The sequence below is a fragment of the Pleurodeles waltl genome, chromosome 2_2, assembly GCF_031143425.1.
Source record: "Pleurodeles waltl isolate 20211129_DDA chromosome 2_2, aPleWal1.hap1.20221129, whole genome shotgun sequence".
NCBI classification, from domain to species: domain Eukaryota; kingdom Metazoa; phylum Chordata; class Amphibia; order Caudata; family Salamandridae; genus Pleurodeles; species Pleurodeles waltl.
The window spans coordinates 976,274,226-976,295,069 of record NC_090439.1 but is presented as its reverse complement, the minus strand read 5'-3'; the positions used below and the strand labels follow the sequence as shown (position 1 = coordinate 976,295,069).

Below are 20,844 nucleotides of genomic sequence, written 5' to 3'. Positions count from 1 at the left end.
CTCATTGTTGACACAAACTACTGACACGTGAACCAGTGCCAATTTCACCTAGCTGTCTCAGGTACTGACAACATTGACACACAATGGCTGTGACATACAACCAAACCGGCTTTCAACTCAATGTGTAGAGTTGGGGCCGTAACCCACTCACGGCTTATCCTCTCGTGAGGCATGGCCCCTGCACACACAGCAATGATAATTAATACCACATTACACTCTGCACAGCCTCATTCATACCACGAATGTATATAGAGAGAAATAATCTGAAAAAGAATGTGATGGTGGGATGGAGTGAAAGACAAAATACATAAATAGAGAGACAAAGAGACTAAAAGAGAGTGTTCAGCTGAAAGAGACAGGCACTAAGAGACAAACGAGAGAGAAAGTGATGGCATGAGAGACAGAGAGCACAGCTAGAGGGAAAGAAAAAAGAAAAAGGGGGAAGAAAGAGAGATCAAGCTAGCCTGAAGTAGAGACCTCTATAGCGATATGAAGGGAGAAATTGAAAGACAGACAGGGAGGGAAAGACAGAAAAAAGAGAAGAGGAGAAAGCACAAAAAAGAGAGATAAAACACAGATAGAAAAAGAGAAATAAACAGACAGAGAAGAAAATAGAGTGAGTGTATGAGTAGGTTAGAGAGAAAGAGAGGAAGAGGAAGGGAAGCGGGCAGAAATTCAACCTCAGATTGTAGTGGGCGATGCTGACATTTTTCAGTATTATACTGAGCACAGGAAAATACCCCATCTAATGACTTGAGAAGCACATGAACCTAGGGTACAAGACAAGGAACCCTTTGAATCCTAATGACTAGAGATGTGTCTGTGTGAGCAGCAACCTGAGGAATACGTTCTGTATCATCCTAAAAATAGGAATCAACATGCATCAAAAACCAAGCCACCCAAAACAGCAGCCAAGCAGGATTCCTCGTGAATCACTGGGCAACTTATCCACCCTACACACTCCAATAAACCCAATAAAATAGTGCCCCTAGAGCACAGAAAGGGTAAATATCAGCAGGTTAATTACATGAACAAAAGGCGTTCAAATAACCTAGGAGGCTCAGCATATCTTAACAAGCATTTACAATGCAACGGGTCTCGCGTTTGCTCATGTTAGAGCTGATCGCGTTGTAAACTCCTAACCCGACTTTTCACCTATCGGGCAAAAGTGCATTTGTGTACACAACCCGAAAAAGTTAAATTAACTATGTAAAGCGCTCGACTCCTGCCAAGCGAGATCATGCTCATAAATTAGAGAAAAAGAAGTCCACGAGCCCGATGGAAAACAGCGAGCCTCGCATGTTTTCTGTACTTGGTCCCTGCGCTCGAGGAGGGCTAGCCACCGGAAAAGGCATGACATATGCTTGCCTTCGACTAATGAAAGCAAGCAGATTTTATTAGGCAAGCCCACGAACCAATAAAAAACACTGACGTGAACTTGACAGGGCTCCGAGCCCTTTTCTAAATACAAAAGCGTCTCGCTGCGATACGCATGCGCGAGCGCATGCAACGCAGGCTCGACCCTAAAAAGTATCACAAGTCAAATTTGGCATTTTTTATGAGGTGATAAAAGAAGTTTCAAATACAAATCAGCCTTAAAAATAAACAGAACAAGTTCAGACTTCTTCATTTAGTAACAAGGTTTAAGACTTGGTTACTGCTTGACTCCAACTAATAACTATATCTGAATGACAGTTAACCTAGAAGAACAACTAGTCCCGAATTGCTACTTAAAAGATGCAATACATTTCTTCCTGCTCTACCTAGATTAACCAGGATCATAGCCTAAAACAGAGCAGGCAGACAGAGAATGCATACAGGCATACAAAGCCTTAGTAATTCAGCTAAAATAAGATACGGAGCCTCACAGTGAACAAATCAAAGAACAAAATCATGCCCTTCCAGGAAACCGCAAAGTAACAGCCAAACACCACCAGTGTAGGTTAAATGGGGATACTGTTCAACAAACAACCAAAATTAATATGCATATTTGAAAGTAAGATTCTCTGCAATTCTGACAACGTCTTCAAAGTCATGAAAAGCCTCCACCAAGGTTAACATGTAAGCACCTGTTGATATGAAAGTCTTGTTGCCAGTTGTCCTTTAACCCATCCTTCCTGCGAGCCTTTGGGTTAAATTATTTGACAGGGGTGGAAAGCTGATGCTCCTGTATGACAGTGATGTCTGTGGCCATTTACAGATTAGAACAAATTGGAATCAGCACAGGAGTATCCTGCTGTTCTGCAAAACAGGAAGTTCACAGGAACGCCTCCAACAATGCATGCCAAACAGAACACAGAAACACATCAAATTCTCCTACCTAGAGAATCCAAACTGAGATACACAACCCAAAAGAAAACCTAAACACAGAGACAAAACAAAAAAATGCTACCAACTACTAAACACAATATTTGATGACAGTGATGATTCCCATACACAGAGGTCTAATAAGCAAGTATAAGAAAAGCCAGAAGAAGCTAGAGATAGAAGAAGAGCAGAATAGACAGACCAGAAAAGCACAACATGAACAGATTTGTCAGAGAAAGCCAAATCACTTCCACAAACATGGCCTCAAATATGATGAGGCATGGACGTACTACCACGAGCAAATCTACCACAAGATCACTGACTTTACAGAGATGGAAAAAAGATCTTCATTTTGCTGAAAGAGGAGCCAGTATTGGCAGAAAAAGTAGCATGAAAAAACTGCCTCCCTGCGACACCATCAGAGATCCAAAACCTCATAAAGTAAACCATGGCAGTACAATTGAACACTTAATGGTGTGAAAGACTTGTAAAGACGCAACTCACAGCAAACATATGCCAAATAGGAATAGAGCAAGATATATTTGGAGATTAGTGAGACAGAGGAAGAACAAAATAGAGAGAGAAGAAAAAAGAGAAACTAGGAGTACATGTCTGCTCATCATACAAAGAGGGAGAGGGGTAGAGGGAAGCCTTTGAATTGAGAGAGAAGGGCTAGAGATGATTGTGTGTCTGGGAGAGAAAGAGAGAGAGAGCGAACGAGAGAAAGAGAGCGAGAATGAAAGAGGCAGAGTAAGAAAGACATTGGAGATGGAGCAAGAAAGAACCTGATGTGCCGGTACACCTTCTCAACGAGAGTCACACGTTTTAGCTTTATTAATTCCACCTAATGCCAGCTGCAAATTTACATGCATAACTTTGTCTTTTAGTGCTGGGCTGAGACATCACAATTAGATTTTCTTCTAAGAAGTTTAGAGTCATGAAATGTGCTGTGACTCTACAATGCATATGGGAACTGACTCCACCCTAGATTGTTTTTCGCTCAGGGGATGAGAGGTGAAAGTGTAGTGAATAGTACGTGTACTGTGACGTGCTGTGTACATTGAGAACTGGTAGAAAACTGGTAGAAAGGTGAGAAAAGTTACATGTGCCATCCTTAACATCCTTAACAGCTTCCGGGGAGGAGGGTGGGCGCGTGTCAATCTACAGCACTACACACTGCAAACAAATGTTTACAGGTTAAGTAGCATTTTCATTTCATAGTGTGAGTGTCTATAGATACACATACCCTTTATTAACTGTAAAGCAGTTGCCTCCTAAACTATGGCTTGCGGGCAGATGATGCAGATGTTTGGAACAATGCTCTTAACATTGTTTTTCCAACTGTAGCCTGCTATGGGGCAAGAATGTCCTCAAAACAGTGTTTCGTAACTGTGTGCATGTGACAAGGAAGCTACTTGTAGATGCCAGCTAATGGGATGTTATATAAAAATGGCAGGGCCTTCCCCCTTTTAAGCGCAGAAGACGCCTTGTGAGGGACAGTGAGTGAGCATTGCCACTAGACCTGGCAATGCCTGCCTTTTAAATGGGGTGATCTTTGTGTGGGTTAGCAAAACCTACAAAGAGCTGGTTAGTTTTGTAGAAGGACCTAGGTTCTGGTTTAGAGTTTGGAGGACATGTACTCCATCACAGACATATCCGGTCCGCCTTATTACAAGTGCATATTCTACTATACTTTGTAGTAAGGGGAACAGGTCCGTAAAGTCATTGTTCACCCCCGGTAGGTGCTCCAACAACAGGTGGACATTGTTGCAAATTGCCTGGTGCCAGAATTTCTGTGCTAAGGCAGATAACTAAAGTGAGCGACTATGCCCCTGCATCTGCACACACGGCCATCATGGTGTCTGTCTTTATGAGCAACAACTTGCTCTGAACATACTTGCAAAAGACTATGGGGTCTAGGCGTATGGCCATAATTTCTACATAGCTGACCCTGTTGCTGAGGGGCCCAAGTACCTTGCACAGTCATGCTGCCAAAATTAAGTAGGCAGTAACAGTGGTAATCGTCATCTGTGGACATGGGTCTAAGAAAGTCTTGCCAAGCAACAGACTGTTGCTGTTTCACGACTGCAGAGTGTGGCGTCCTCACCATTTTTAACACTAGATCTTCTTAATGACCTTCCGCTTGTGACCACTGCCTAGCGAGACACTGTTGGAGTGGATGCTTCTATAAGTTGGCATATGGCATAATTGCTATGCAGGAAGCCATCATACCCAGGAGCTTAATTACTGCTCTCACAATAAGTTTACAAGTACACTGAAAAATAGGCAGCACCTGCTGGAATGTCATCACTCTTTGCTGGTTGGGACATGCTTTGCCTGTTACAGCATTTGACACAGAGCCCAAGAAGGACTGTATCACTTGGGGTTGGAGGTGGGATTTATTTTTTCTTATGGTGAAACCTAGGCTCTGAAGCAGAGTTGTGTCTGTCTGAGGGTGTGCTGGGTATTGTTACTGCTGCTGCTCTTGATCCGCTATTAAAATAAGGGAAGATATGAATGCGCCTCTGAAGAAATGTGTGGCCACCAGTGTCAGGTACTTCGTCAATCTCCCAGTGAGCTGTAGTGACTCCGAAGGATAGAACTTTGGATTGGTAGTGTTGTCCACTTACCACAAACCGAAGATACCGGTAATGGGCAGAGTGGATGAAGATATGGACCTAGGCTTCTTGCAGGTCCAGTGCCATCATGAAGACCTCTTGGTGGAGCAGCAGGATGACATCCTGCAAGAAAATACTTCAACAGGATGTACTGATTTATTGGCCTCGGGTGTAGGATGGGCCAAAGGGAACCATCATTCTTTCCCTCATAGGTGTGGTGTCCCAAGCTGTCTTGTGCCCTTTTGCAGAAACGCTTGAACTTCTTCCTCAAAGAGAGTCAACTGAGTGGTATGAAATTCTAATCAATAGCCCTACTGAACAACAGCTAAAACCCATTGCTCTTAGGTGATTTCCTCTTAGGGATGGTGGAAATCTTTTAGTCTACCCTGGATAGGTTTTGTCTGATCAGGGGAGAGTAGGCAAGTAGTGTTTGGAGGTAGAGGCTATTGCCACAGCCGCCTCTTACCCTACCCTTGTTCTTGTTCTGGTAGCCACCCATTGTATATACTCTGCCTATCTGTGGCCCCTGACTGGCCTGATGTTGGTGGTGATAGCTGGCGCCTAGCCAGGGGTGTGGTCTTTGTTCCGTCCCTGGGTTGTTGCTTGAGAAAGCTTCTCCTTGGAGTGGCAGATTGCAGTGTGCACACAGGGACTACACTATCTTGTTGTCCTTCTTAATCTTTTCCAACATCTCATCCACCTGTGGCCCAAAGAGATGATCGCCTTTCGAAAGGAATGTTTCGGAAGTGCTGTTGAATCTCTGGTTTGAACCCCAAGATGCATAGGCATGCATACCGGCACAGCAAGGTGCTGAAATACTATGGGAAGCAGTTCCCCCAGCATCTCATGGACAGCGATATTCACTCTTTAAATGGTTTCCCTCCTCAGCCAGCAGCTCTGCACCCCACTCAGGGAGGTGCTGCAGCAGCACCTCCATTTCCTCCCAATAAAACCTGTTGTACCTCAAGAGCATGCCAACCGAATTGGCAACACCCCAGAGGGTTGCTACTCTGACCAGCAATCACTCACCTGCAGCATCCAGAAGCCAACTTTTCTTGTCTGGTGGGGTGGTGTTGCCTGTGTTTTGAGTAGAGGTTCAATTCTGTGGTGTTTATACCACCTAGAAGTCTGAGGGGCCCTGGACACGCATGTAAAGTGGGTTGGTGGGAAAAGCCTTGAACTTTTCACGACCCTTCAACTTGGCAATAGCATTGTCCTTGAAATTATAAGCGGCTGACTTTAGCATGCCTTTGCTCATAGGGAGGAACTGGATGATGCGTTCAGTTTGGAGAGAGGCTCCACTAAGTGGTAATCAGACTTCTGCAGGACATGCATATCTATCTTATGGTGATGGACTGTTCTCTGACTAACATTATAATATGAAGTGGTATCATTTGGATGAAATGACTTCACTGATTATGGCCCCAAACTGGGGTCGTCAGCATGGATTTATCTGAGAGATCACTCTCGTCCCCTGTCCCGGGAGGCTGGTCACAGAGGTCTTCTTCCGCATAGTGCTTTCCTGGGTCTGACTACACTGACCTGCCAGAAGACTCTGATGATGGTGGAAGGGGAGGTGAGAATGGGCGTGGTGGAAGTGGAGGTGTAGAAGGGGGTGGTATCGGTGATTGCCTTGGTGTAAGTGGTTGGGATAGAGAGCTTGTAGTCTTCCTATGACTCTAGGTACCAGATATATCAGTGTATTAAAGGTAAGCTTCTCCTTGAAGGTTAGCCTCCATTTCCTTGGAATTGGGTGCAGCATGATTGACTGCCGTGCTGGTGATGTCTTGGGGGTGATCTTGCCAATCTCAGGATGAATTAAGTGGCATGTCTGTATGGCACTGAGCTCCTGCACCTGCTTTTCCAGGATGTGTGCATCAGATTCCTCCGATCTCAGTGTCATAGAGGCCATTGACACACACTTAGCACTTAGTTTCAGAGGCGCTCTTGATGTTGATTCCAGCTCTGAAAGAGGGTGTGGTGTTCGGCACACCTTTGTCGAGAGGGAGCTGACCACAGTCGCAGCTCAATGACCCTGTCAGGAGCCTGCTTGGCTACAGAGCCTTCTCTCAGAGACAACCATAACCTGAAAGCGGTGAGGCAGAACTCTGAGAGGATGTCTTATGGTTTGGGAGAGACAAAGTTTGAATTTGCTGTAGTAGTTCACAAGGGGCTTTTTCACATTATACCTTGCATGGAATTGGAGTGGTGTGCGTTCCATCAAGCTCTTCCTTTAGTCATTCTCTGGGATTGAGGTCTGCAGGAACCAAAGGGGACTTGACCGAGTAAAGGAAGGAAATAGAGGCACCAGGGGCTGGAACTTCAACATGAAATGTCAAGGTTGGTGGTAGTTGAGTTGTCTACTGGCCGTGAGAACTGTGAGATAGACACAACACAGTGATTGTTAACTGAGACATCGTATGGAAGAGTGGAGTAAGGAAGCACAAACAAGCTGCAAGGATAGTGTCAATCTCAGAGCCCTTGCTGAATATGTCTGAACCAATGGAGGAAAAGTTAATTTAGTGTGGAGTCAGTGACCGTTCACTTTGTGGACTTGGGAGGAGCTACAGTACATTTTGTGACTCAAAACATCTTCAAAGAAAAACAAAAGGTAATGTCCAAGCCCAAAATTAGATGGCAACAGAATGCAGAGCATTTGTATCTGCAGCCACAGATGCTACTGTGAGAGTGTACATGTTCTAATATGTTTATTAATGATTTTCATACTAAAATGTGTAATGAATTAACGTGCAAAACAAGTGACTTTTGAATTGTTCGTTTTTCTGTTCTTGGCTGAGCGAAATTCTAACTAGATGCAGTGGTTATTTTCCATAATTCAAAGCTTTCATAAAAGTGTCTTCGAAGTTCATGTAGATGTACTCATAGCCACCCCTAGTGGTTTGCAGTGTTATGTCTTACAAGGTCATGTCTTAACCAATCATTGCATACGTTGAAATGTCCTAATGTTTGAGAATGTTACTAATATCAGGTCTTTCCTCTAGGATGGAAGTGAGTTGAAACTGTAAAAGTTTCTTCCTGAGACAAGATATTCGAGAGGCGATAAAACAATGGAGCTACAGACGAGACAGAAGAAGAAATGCTACTTTTGAAGAAAATGTTATAGTTAGCGTAGATTTGTTGTGTTTTAGGTCATCAATTTAGTTGTTGATTGGCTGAAATGAAACCACCCCGTAGATTGACCAATCATAAGTTTATTAGGATTTAGTATAACAACTTCGGTAAAATTCTCGGGAGGTTAGAGGAGATGTGATGAGTGCAGAGGAGAGCAGATGAGAGATAGCAGACTTGAGTGGGTGTAGCTGCCGTTAGGCCCAAATCTTCTGAGGACATAACTGATGGTGTCCCCAGGCTGAAGCAAGCTATTTGCTGTTTCTACTTTTATTCTTGGTAACGCATGCTATTGAAATGTGAATTGTGTCTCTTTTGCTTTCCAGGTACCAGCTTCAACTTATGACATTATTGCTGCTTATTAATAACATATTTTTCATTATTAACTGAGTTAAAGAGTTTTTCTAAATTTGTGTTGCCAAATTCTTTTCACATGAAGCCCAACATTTTGATGCTAATTTGTGGTTAGTGAGGGAACCAATTTTGAAATGCTCATGACTTATTTTAAAATCATTTGATGCTGAACTAATGTATTACCTGTTTCTGTATTATTAATAAGGGTGATTCTTTTAGAGATAATGTAATTGTCTTGATCAAATTGAGATATATAAAACACTTTAATCAACCGCTATTGATCTTATATGCTTATCATTTGTGTTTGAGAGTTATTTTTGTGACATTAGCATTGTTAATATAGGGAAATAAATCCATGAATTCTTCTTAATAAACTGATGTGGTTATTGACTGAAGATTTATATTATTGATTGTTATTAACCTTTGTTGATCCTCACGTCGTTCATTGATGACATCCCCTCAAACCTATGTCGCTTTGATCCATTGTCCTCTAGCGCAGAATCCACTATTCAGTGTAAATAATAGCTAGGATTCCGTGGCGCTACAGCACTACAAACATAAACGTTCAGCGTATTCATCTAGACATCACCAACAATAAGGAGTTTTAGGCGTAGGTATGTTAAAATACATACTCACTTTGGCGCTCCTCTCACAAACTATGAAATGTAAAGCACTCCTGAGACATTTTTATTACACAACTACTAAAACAAAGAGTCCTAAATCTGAATCATCTGCACATTGACGTCAGCGTGGAGCCAGGAGGACTATACCACCATTGTCCGATCATCAGGATAAATCATTCATTCTTCTCACAAGCACACGGATCCCACGTCGACCTTAAGACATTTTTAGATCTTTTATTTCTATCCCTGCAAATCACTGTAGTCAATTAGATACTAAAGTCTTCTGTGTGTTAGGTGAGAAAATTAGAGAAAGCAAGTTTTGGAGCCTATACGGTATGGAACAGAACAACACCGGATCTTACTTGTAGTCGCGAGAACAGCAACAGCATCACTTTCAGTTTCGTCAGTAAAAATGGCCGACAAAGAGACTTCGTATTCTGTCCTCTGTTCAAGTCCATCTACGAGATAGTCATTGACTTCTCCATTTAAGACAATCTAAAATACAGAAGCTAGGGTTAGAAGAGGTTCAATTCATCATTACATTATCTGTGGCCTGTAACACTGTGGCCAGTAACATAGGGGTGTTCGGATGTGTGACAGATGTCGATGGAGTAGCACAACAAAGCATGCTGGGAGGTGGTCAAAGATGATCCAAATAGATTACCTTTTACATGAATCATATCAGGAGCCTAAGATACACAATTACCTTCACAGAGAATATAACAGTAAAACACAGATATGTTTTAACTGCCAAAGGAGAAGCAGATATCTGTGAAACCAAAACCACTGGAACTATTTAAAACTATATTTAATACTTAAAATAAAAGGTTAGACTGTGCTCACATAGACCTCTGGGTGCACACTATTAAGAAAATACACTTATATGTAAAATGCCTGACTTTTAAGATGTGGTTGCCATGCAAAGTACAGCTGGGCTACTGTGACAAAGCTGTTAAAGTGTATCTTTAAACAAGGAATGCAGCTTCAGATATATGTGTCTATAAAGTTTTACTTTTCCACTACATGCCCTTAGAAGCCTTCCTTTTTGTGATTTTCATTTGATCTCCTAATACAAGAAGCAAAAGTAGACAAATGCATCTATGTAAGTATGAATGTGTGTGTAGTAAAAGGCATGTAGGTCTTAATATGCAGCATACAATTTCTGAGTGCTTTGTGTCACCAAAGTATGTTCGGATCTGTAGGCAGAAAAAATAGCAAATAGTAAAGTGGGTAGATAATACAAGGGATGTTGGCTATAAACAGTGTTACGTACAGGACCATTTCGCCTATAGCCAGTGCAATATAGACTGAGATAAGGAAGGCGGACCACCAGTTTATCTTTTATTGTGTGTAGTGTGGCCACCCCAGCACTACAGCTCTCTGCACCTGCTGGGCCAATCTAGCCTACTTTTAGGAGGGGTGCAAGTCATCTCCCAATGAGGTTACAGTCTGTTCTTGTCCCTCACCGAGGGCACACTATGCGTGTGAGAGGCTTGGAGTGTGAATGATGGATTGGTTAGATCCCTCACAGACCATTAGTTCAATGGGGTCAGGGGTGGGGTGCTGAGAGAACCTAAATTCTTACTTGATGTGGCAAATGTTTACAATCGCAATCATTTTTCAGTATGCTGTAGACAGCTCCAGATCAGGTGAGTAAACATTTACTGTGACAGAACAGTTCAAATTTTACTCCAGGAAGCAAGAGAATGGGGAATGTATTGAGATCTATCATCATAGCATTACCACACTGGCACATTGCCTAAGTGCAATTTGGACATAATAATCATGAACAGGAATTGAAAAATAAAATTGTAATATGTACTAACAGTTAAAAACCTCAAGGGTACGTATGGGTGGGGGCTATCCTCACTTTAGATACTTCTATTATGGATTTCCAGGGACACAAAGGGCAAGTGAAAATGTATGTGGTTGGCAAGATGGAACCCATCTTAGGATGGCAGGGCCTGATCCCGGAAGCAGACCCTCATGTTTGTGTAGTGGACTCAACAGGTCTTGGGAGGGATGGTGCAGGGTTGAGTGGTAGTATAGGCAACAACGGATACCTAGGTATACTCAAAGAGAAGTTTAGGGAGGTGCTCAGCAAGACATTAGGGTAAAGGAGAATAAACCAGTCGCTCTGAAGTTCTGCTATCAAATTCTTTTTGGCTTTGTGTGCTGGTAAGTGTAACTGGGACAAAGCTATGTTGACTAAGGTCTGCACCACAAGAGGATTCCCTGTGGGTGTATGTCGATATATAAGGTTGTGGGCTGTTTGTGTGCACCCCATGGCCACCCATCACTCCTTTCTTTCAGGCAATGCAGTTTCCTGCAACTCCTGCAAGCATAGTTCTGAAGCTTCTGTGTAAGGTTTGTCCCGATGCGGTTCCGCCTCCAAAGCCTGCTGTAAGGGGAGTACACATGCCTCCTCAACCATACCATAAGCTGCCCTTTTTGCTCATTGGTCGGCTAGTGCATCTCCCTGGCACACGAAATCCTTGCTGAGCAGCACATTTTACCAAGGTCACATGTTTGGGCAGGGCCAGTGCATTGATGACTAATTCTAGAAGGTCCCGGTGTGCGACAGGTGTGTCATCTGACTTCAGAAACACTTGCCTTTTCCACCTCCCTATGCTTGAGTGCCCCATGGTGGTACATAGGGTGAGTCTGAATAAACTGTTACAGTCTTACCCGTGCTTTAGGTGTGGGCCTCAATTACTACTGTCAGTTCTTTCGTTTGTGCTGAGGGATGAGGAAGGAGAATTAGCTGCAAGGTGATTTGCAGTTCTTCTACAAGTCTTTACTACAGCTGCTCCTGTGTGTCTCACCCCAGTCTCTTGATCGATCGTCGATGAACAATGCCCCACTATCTATGATGTGATCCTCCTCTGCCTGGCTGATCCCCTCAGGGTGTATGTTGCACAATCATGGGTCTCCTCGACCTCCTGAATCTCTTGGGCTAGGAAGGGAAGGTGGCTGGGTTTACTAGGTGGCACCGTACTACCTTTAGTGATGGCTTGGACAGAATCAGTTCCTATCCCGAAACCCATTGAATAGACAGTGTGCTCTTACTCTTTTGAATAACAGGGAACACTGAGGCTCTCATTACGAGTTTGGCGGTTATGAGACCACCAAGCTTGCGGTGGCGGTCTAACTGCCACGGACCCGGGGGTATAGACCGCCACATTACAAGTTGTGATGTTTGGTTGATGCTAAACCACCACAACGTCACCTGTCCCGTCGGTCTGGTTGGACCGCAGCAGCTGGCAATGAGCTCCTCCGGGCCGGCAGCATTAGGAGGCAGTGAACCGCCAGGCTTTTCGCAGCAGTCATTTTGCCTCAAAAACCCTGGTGGTAACGCACCCGGCAACAGGAATCCCCATTCCTGTTGCCGGCACCCCCACACGTCCACACACATGCAGACACCACCCCACCCAAACAGACACTTCCAAACACCCCCTCAAATGCACACATCCATACTAACACCCCCACCCGCTCTGACACTAACATACACACCCCCACTCACACATACACCCCCCTCTGCAATCATTCACCCCCCACCCCACTACACAATCATGCACACCCCCACCCACTCCGCATTCATGCACACCCCACCCCCTCCACACTCGCATACATTCATACACTCCCCCTCCGCATATGGATACTTGCACACACACACACATTTGCACACTTCCATACAAACACCTCCACCCGACCGCACGCATCCACAGACAGCACCACTCACTTGCAGACATCCACATAGACATCCCCACTCACTCACAGACATCCACACAGACACCCCCACTCACTCGCAGACTTGCACACATGCACCCCCACTCGCATGCATCCCAATACACACACCTACTCTCTCGCATCCCGACACATCCCTCAGCATACATGCAGACACACACACCCTCCACACACACATCCATACACCCACATACACTCACGCACGCCCATTCCGCTACACATACACGCACACACCACACACAAGCACCCCCTTTCGGACCGTCCACTTACCTGTTTCGGCGAGGTGGTCGTCGGGGAGGGGATGGGTCCTGGTGTCTGGCACTGCACCGCTGTGCCATATTACACATGGGGGTGGCCAGGCCGAAGGGGTCAGATTTCTGCCTGTAAACGGGTGGAAATCCATGGCAACTCCAAATATGGTGGTCTTCAGACCACCAACACTGGTGGTCTGTTGGCGTCAGCAGCTTCGGCGGTCTTGCAAAAAGACCGCCAAAGTCGTAATGAGGGCCTGAATGTTCTGCATAGTGTCAGCGATGACCCCATCACAATGGAGGTGCTTTTGTCTCTAGCAAAGGTCACTGCTGCCAGCTCTTGCTCGCATGGGAAATGACCCTGCATAACTGAGTCTAAGAGACCACTGAAGTACGCAAGTAGTTTGCCCCCCCGCCCCCAGGGATATTTTTGTGCCAGGACTGCTGATATGGCTTGCCCATTGCTGTGGCTGAATAAGAATTCCTTCTTATAGTCGGGCTTTCCTAACACAGGGGAGTGTGTGATCTCAGCTTTGAGTCTGCAGAAGGCATTGTGCATCTCAGGCTTCCAGGCTAATTCCCCGTGGCCATCTTTCATAATTTTCATGGCCTCGTGTAAGGGGGAACAAGAGTGCTGTAATCTAAGTCCCACTGCCGGATGTAGTTGCACAGCCCTAAAAACGTTTGCATGCCCTTTTTCGTTTTCGGTGGTGGCATAGCTCTGATGATATCCATGCACTCCGGCGTGATCTGCTGACTGGCCGCTGACATCAGCCTAACCAGATAGCTGACCTCCTGCTGTACATACTGCATCTTTCCCTTCTCTACTTTGTACCCTAATCGGCACGTGCAGTTATGAGGGCTATCGTGTCCTGATGACACAGGTCCTCGGACAGACTGCATATCAAGATGTCATCAGCAAACTGTATCACCGTGCTATCCGATCAGAAGTCAGCAAGGTCCTTTTCAGTATTCGATTGAAGAGACTGGGGGACTCGCAGTACCCTTGCTGTAATCTCCAGTATAGCAGCTGAACCCCTCAGAAAGTGAACGTAATATAGGAAAAATCAGGTCTATGGCCCTAAATCTGTACAAGTTGAGTTGGGTGAACATTATTGAGGGTAACGAGCCCCTCGACCAAGTACATAACTTTACCTACCTGGGGGTAACATTGTCACACAACTTCAGTTGGAAGCATATAGTGGGCAAAAACACACTTAGGCTGACTAAAGAGACAGGAGCAATCCTCAAAATTGCAAGAAAATGAAATCTAAAAACTGGCTTCCAGCTTTTGAGATTTTAAAAATCAAAGCCAAAAGCTCAGCATCTTATGGAGCGGAACTGTGGGGTCATGAGGATATAAAGGAGCTGACAGGTGTAGAAAACAAATTCCTAAGGAGTCTAACTAATTTCCCCACAAGTAAGCCAATGTAGTATACAGTGCTAGACATGGGATTATTTCCCATTGCCCTCTATGTCAAAATTAGGCCTCTGCTTTTTTAGCACAGGCTCTGGTCCACTCCTGAAGTTGGAACCGTACAAGCGACCAATTAAAGAATTACTATATCAGAGGGATCACCTTAAAATCCCATGGCTAATTACCATAAAGAACATGCTACACCTTCTAGGCCTTGAATTTCTCTGGGCCAACCTGGATGAAGCCACCAATATCTCTAGACAACAGAAAAAAGAGAAATGTAAAGATTTTCTTTGGGAAGAAAAGATAAAGAACTGCAGGTCTGGCAACTTGACTGACCAATTTTTAGATCACAAGAACCTCCCGTTATATGAACCATCTTTTGAAGCTTTACAAGGTTCCCAAGCCAGACAACTTTACTTGAAATTCAGGTATGGCATGCTTCCGTTCCTTAGGTTTACTTCAAGGTGGAGCAGTGGGAACAGCTCTAGCAACATATGCCCTGCATGCACTCAATCATTTGAAACAATTGCTCACTTTTAATTTTTTTGTCCAGCTTATAGGGCCCCTCGTAAAAGATGGATAATTTCAGTCTGCCATCTTATGGAGGTCTTTTTGTCCGAATAGATTGGTGTATTGCGGGGGAGACCCCAACGTGGAGGACCGCCTGATCAAATAGTGCTTGTATTGTGGGTGCTATACCCTCATTAGATTCTTTGGAGAAAGGTGATTGGCACACTCGGGGTAGGATGGCCACTTCTCACAGGGTTATCTTTACTGGCTCAGCAGTACTGATGAGTCCCACGTCATAATAACCCGTCATCCATTGCTGTGGTGGTAAATGCTGCCAAGTCTTGTTCCTGCCCTGTTGTCAATACCGCCATGGGCGATGGAGCCCCATTCTGCAGTTCTATCCTAGCCATAACCAAATCAGCAAAGACAATTTCTGAGGCTCCTGGACACTCGCTGAACAGCTGCTCATCAGTTACATCCTGTACATTGAAACCGGGTGTAATGAAGATGATGCATGCCCACATGGCATCTGCTTGGTCAGCGGCAACAGGCCTCCTATTCAGACCTCACCTCGACAGCTTCCAAGTAAAGCAGCGCCTCCTCTTGGGGTTTCACATCAAGGTGACCCTTCTGGAAGAACACAATTGAAACAGTTACATGGGAATGTGGGCTGGGGGGGTTTCGGTAGAGTGTGCGTGGAAGGGTGGGATGCCAGGGTACAGTGGTGAGTAGTTGAAATGTTGAACACAGTACTGATAGCTGCTAACCTGACAGCACGGATGACCTCACTTTGAATCATCATCTTTATTATGCCTACAGTGGCAGCAAGAGGGCTGGGGATCAACAGAACACAAAGAAGTGTTATCAACCGGTTCCTGTGACATCTGTGCTCACTGGATTCTTGAAAACCACTGTGCGCGCTTATTCGGCAGCTGAGACATTAATCAAACAGCATTTCAAGGTAACAGCTGGCCATACAATTTTGTGGTGGTGTGATTTGAACATGTTGTGATCTACTGCTATGAGCGCCATACTGGATGCAGTCGTCATCATCACGCTACATGGTAATCATCATAATCATGCATATTGTCTAGGGACACCTATAGCAGCTTCAACTGCATGCCCCTTTGTGAAGTCACCGTCATCGTGAGTGCCTCAAGCGAGGGTTGACACCACTGGTAGTGCACTGCGTTCTGATATTCAAGAGAAGAGTGGACTAAGAGAGCAAAACTAAATCACAAGCTGTGGGGAAACATCCTTTACAACCCGGCCTTTATCAAGCATCCTTTACCACACAATGCCTTTGCCACACAGTGCCTTTAACATGCAGGTCTTTACCACACATATGCCTTTACAAAGCATTCCTTTACAACAAAATGGTAGGTAGTATAAATCAGATAAGTGTAACCCTTATATACATAAATTATTATAGTGTATGCACTCTTGACTTTGCATGCCTAAAGTTTAAAGTGCATGCCTCTACAATAATTTTCTGATTACAGAAGTGTCACCGGGAAGGGGGGGAGGGGCGATATTAGCAAAACAAACCCACCCTGATGAATGTCTTGAACTACTACGGACATCAGTATAGGGAAGAAACATGGTGCCACCATAAGGGTCATAGGACCATTGCATCCTTTTTCACCCTTCTGTAGTTTATTTTAATCATTTCCCATCCACCCCACTAATAAAGGGATACCTTGGGAGTGGATGAGGATTTTTTATTTACATGTAGCTTCCCCCAGACACACCAATATACAAAGAGCTCCCTGGAATACGGTTGAGCCCACCCTGACTTATAGAGGTCAGGGTGAACCTGATGATGAAACATGCCACTACTACAGTCAAGTGAGAAATGAACAGCTCACCTCCTCCGGTTTCCCGCCATTCAGAGGGATCCAAGTCAGTCTGTACATCACTACGTCATTGGAGAAGGGTTTCCAGATAGCTCTGAAGCTATCGGTCGAGATTTCATGGATATTCAGAACCTGAGGGGATGGAACTTTCTCTGCCGATCAGCAACATTATTGTTGTTTCAAAGTAATATGAAAAAAAGAGAAAGACATACAAATTAGTAATTTGTCAAGTAGGGATTTAGTACTTAAGGCCCTAATTGAAAACTAGGTGGGGAAGGCATCAGCATTCTCGTGAAGTCACTTCAGAGACATTTGATACGATGAGACCACCATCTAGGACGACAGTAGCTATTCCCCCACCCTGCCTCAAATCGACCCCTGACATCTACAACGTAGGAGATAAAATCAGAAAACGTAGTGGTGGACAGAGAGCGTTAGGAAGTAATTCTGTCTAGGAGCATGTGTTCCCAGAGGTATCTCCTTCCCTAGCTGATCCCACATTCACAGCCAGCCAGAGGGGAAACCTTCAAGTTCACTAAAGCCTGGAGGGAGAGCCAGCCCTACGGGTGCAGGCTTCCTCACACTGCCGTTTAGTAATATAATATCACAATCAGAATATCATCTGACATATAGGGGGTTATTACAACTTTGGAGGAGGTGTTAATCCGTCCCAAAAGTGACGGTAAAGTGACGGATATACCACCAGCCGTATTACGAGTCCATTATATCCTATGGAACTCGTAATAGGGCTGGTGGTATATCCGTCACATTTGGGACGGATTAACACCTCCTCCAAAGTTGTAATAACCCCCATAGTATCCTAAATATAATTTATAAAAATATCACCCCATTGTAGTAATAATAGAAAATATAAATCAATGAGAGGATATTTGTGCAAACAATATTTAGGACATTATATTTAGGTCAGATGATATTATGACTACAATATTTTGACATGAAACCGACTAACAGTACAGGCAAATCGGGGTGAAAGAAGTCTGTGTTTTTTAAATAAATAAATAAAATGTATTTCCTAGATATCCAAGCCAAGCAATCGTTAGTGTAGGGACCCAATTTAACAAGTTTTGATGCATGTAGCTTGAAGCACAATACAAACGTATTTCTACAATATATGCAGAGAGTAATTCTTCCATCTAGAATGAGTGTCGTATCTTTTGTTACTGAAGCACGAGAGAGATTCCAAGCCAATGAGAGATATTATTACATTTTCCCTCATGGGCAGGGATCTGGCACTATATTGTTAAAGAACACTGCAGGTAAATCCCACGGATTACAAATGGTCGTTGAGAGCGCCACATTGTGCCTACAGAGTGTCTGTTTAAAGCAACTCTAGCACAGAAGGGTCAGTCAGTATGTTTGTATCTGCAGTGGTGACTGGACTGAAGAATGAGTGATTTAGTGGAGGTCTGTGGAATGCTCCCTGCTCCCAGAGTCTAACTCTTGGTGAAGGATTCTTCACACCATATTTTCATATATCACTAAAGTCCTATTCTCTATCATTTCTTTAGTGGGCTATCCACAAAGGTAACTTACACTTTCGAGTAATTTACATATGTAATTTAGTTTCACAATTTTAAGTAACTTTATACTTGGGTTTTGTGAATAGCGAAAAGTCATAATGTTAGTCAAAAGTGTAAGAGTAAATTACATGTGAAAATTACTCAAAAGTGTTAGGTTACCTTTGTCAAAAGCCCTGTGCATTTTGTAGTATGTTCTGCAGTATTACAAAACGTATTACAAAATGTAATTTCAGAGGATTGTGAATAGCATTTTGTTGAACATTTGTAGTAATATAGTATTACTACAATCGTAGTACAAAATGCAGTTTGGGACTAGCCCCCTTTATCATCTGATTTTGTACTTTCCCTAGTGCATTACAACACAAACTCTCCGTGGAGATTGCATTGCTTCACTTTTCTCAAAATACGCAATAGGCCAATACCACATCACGGAGAAAGTTGCTACTACATTAGTATTTCCTGTACTGTTTAACATAATGTTACATTTATTTATTTAAACATTTATAAAGTGCTCTGTGACCATTGTGGTATCCTGGCGCTAGAATAAGACCATTGAGACAGGGAGGGAGAGGAAGGGGCAAGGAGAAGCTGCCTCAAGGACGGGATTATAAAAGGTAAAAAGCTGCAATAAATTATTACTAAATACATTATTTTGAATCCTTCCAACATGTCTCTTTGACATTCCCCATATGGTACTTGCAGCAGACTGCAGGGGATTGAGGCAGAGTGAGACACTTACATCACATCCTGTCGTTTAAAAATTATCATGCATGACCATTATGAATATGAATAAAATGTACTGTACAATTATGGTTCTTAAACATTTCTAGATCATTTCTCTAATTTGAAATGCCTGGTTTCAACAGTTTGCCATTTTAAATGATATTCTATATATACTTTAGATTTTTTGTCTGGGTTATACAAAAATATACGTGTTTATTACATGTGTGATACAATTGTCTGTTATGTTAATGTAAATAAACGTTTAAACAAACCATATGTGACATTCACTTTCAGTTCTAGGAATGAATGTAGAAATCAATAAAACTCTTCAATGATGATATATTATCTACACCCAACCTTGTTAGGTCAATATTCTTCAATGATTTGATTGTGCTTACTTGTAGTGAAACTGCCAGTCAGTGGCTCTGACTGGCCTTCGTCATAGATTGAAAAAATGGCCACTGTGTATTCCGTGAGCGATGCAAGTTTCTCCAGAAGGTACGTTGAAATTCGATCCACTTCAACCTGCACAAAACATGCACCAGCTTTAAACTGTTTCATATGAACATAATGTAAAGTGCTACAAAACAGACCATGGAAGGTTCTTTCTTAGGACACAGTAGTGGAATGGCCATACAAACCTATGAGTAACTTTATACTCAGATTTTGTGACTAGCTAAACGTAACAAACTTACTTAAAAGGGTAATTAAATTACTTAAAAGTCCCTGCATTAACCCAAACTTATTGGATGACGGAATGTTTAGAATCGCATACAAGCTGCAAGACAAACTAGAGATTTGCCCAGTCAGGATCCTATTCCTGAATGAGGGCGCTTTACTCTTTGCAGAGCCTGGGATCTCCAACTGGGGACCCGTGGCCATCTGCAGAACACACCCAGCCTCGTTTGACTGTGGTCTCTAAATACGCTGCACTACTACATTTTTCCATTGACGGGCCATAGTAATGGGCAACAACTGGACATGAGCCCTGGCTAGGACACTGTCTGACACCGGAGAGGATAGAGCCCTTGTAATCTTACCCGCGCGATGCTGAATGAGACACCCAGGGCGGACACCATCGCCTGCAGCTTGTTCTTGCCTCAGTGTCAAAGATCCTACCAACCAAACCCTCCTCCCACCCAGGCCATCATTTTATCTTCCTCCAACCCTCCTCCCCCCTTTATTCCCCTTCTTGTTTTTTCTTTGGATTCAGAGCTCCTTTCAAACAGTACTCTGAACCAGGAGTCCTCTCCTGGCTGAGGTCTTTGTATCTGATGGACATGAGGTGCTACGTGCTACAGACTTACCCTCCCGCCTTACATGTCCTATATTGTCATCTTTAACCGTATATTGTTATCGGCTTGCGACTCTTACAGCTGTTTGGCTATTGGCAGTTTGGCTATTGTATTGCACTGTATTTCCAAATCTAAATAAAGATATAAAAAAGCATTACTCAAAAGAGTAAGTTATGGCCCCTGCAGTTTGTGAATAGCTTCCAGGCCATTCATTTTGGTGGAGACATGTATGTTACACTTATGAAGTAAATTTAAACTCAGATTTTGGGAATAGCTAACAGTGGTAAACTTACTTAAAAGTATAAACTACTCAAAACTCTAAGTTACCTTTCTGAATCATGCCAAAAATATTTTCGTCTGAAAGTGTTGTATCAAAGATATTTAGGCCACTACTTATGCCTGGGTGGAGGCACCATTTTTACCTGTTAATTTCAGGGTAAGTCGGCCATGAGGAGAGACTGCCGCAGTGG

General features: G+C 43.6%; 1 protein-coding gene across 3 annotated transcripts in view; it reads right to left on the bottom strand.

Annotated features, from left to right (window-relative positions):
* The window catches only part of COL14A1 (collagen type XIV alpha 1 chain), a 443,381-nt gene that overhangs the window by 184,545 nt on the left and 237,992 nt on the right, over positions 1-20,844 (bottom strand). For all 3 annotated transcript variants that reach the window (XM_069220679.1, XM_069220680.1, XM_069220681.1), the window contains 3 exons: positions 19,478-19,604; positions 16,828-16,967; positions 9,394-9,526 (listed from right to left, as the gene is read on the bottom strand). In XM_069220679.1, coding sequence (XP_069076780.1) covers positions 9,394-9,526; positions 16,828-16,967; positions 19,478-19,604 — 400 coding nt within the window. The remainder of the gene's footprint in view (positions 1-9,393; positions 9,527-16,827; positions 16,968-19,477; positions 19,605-20,844) is intronic.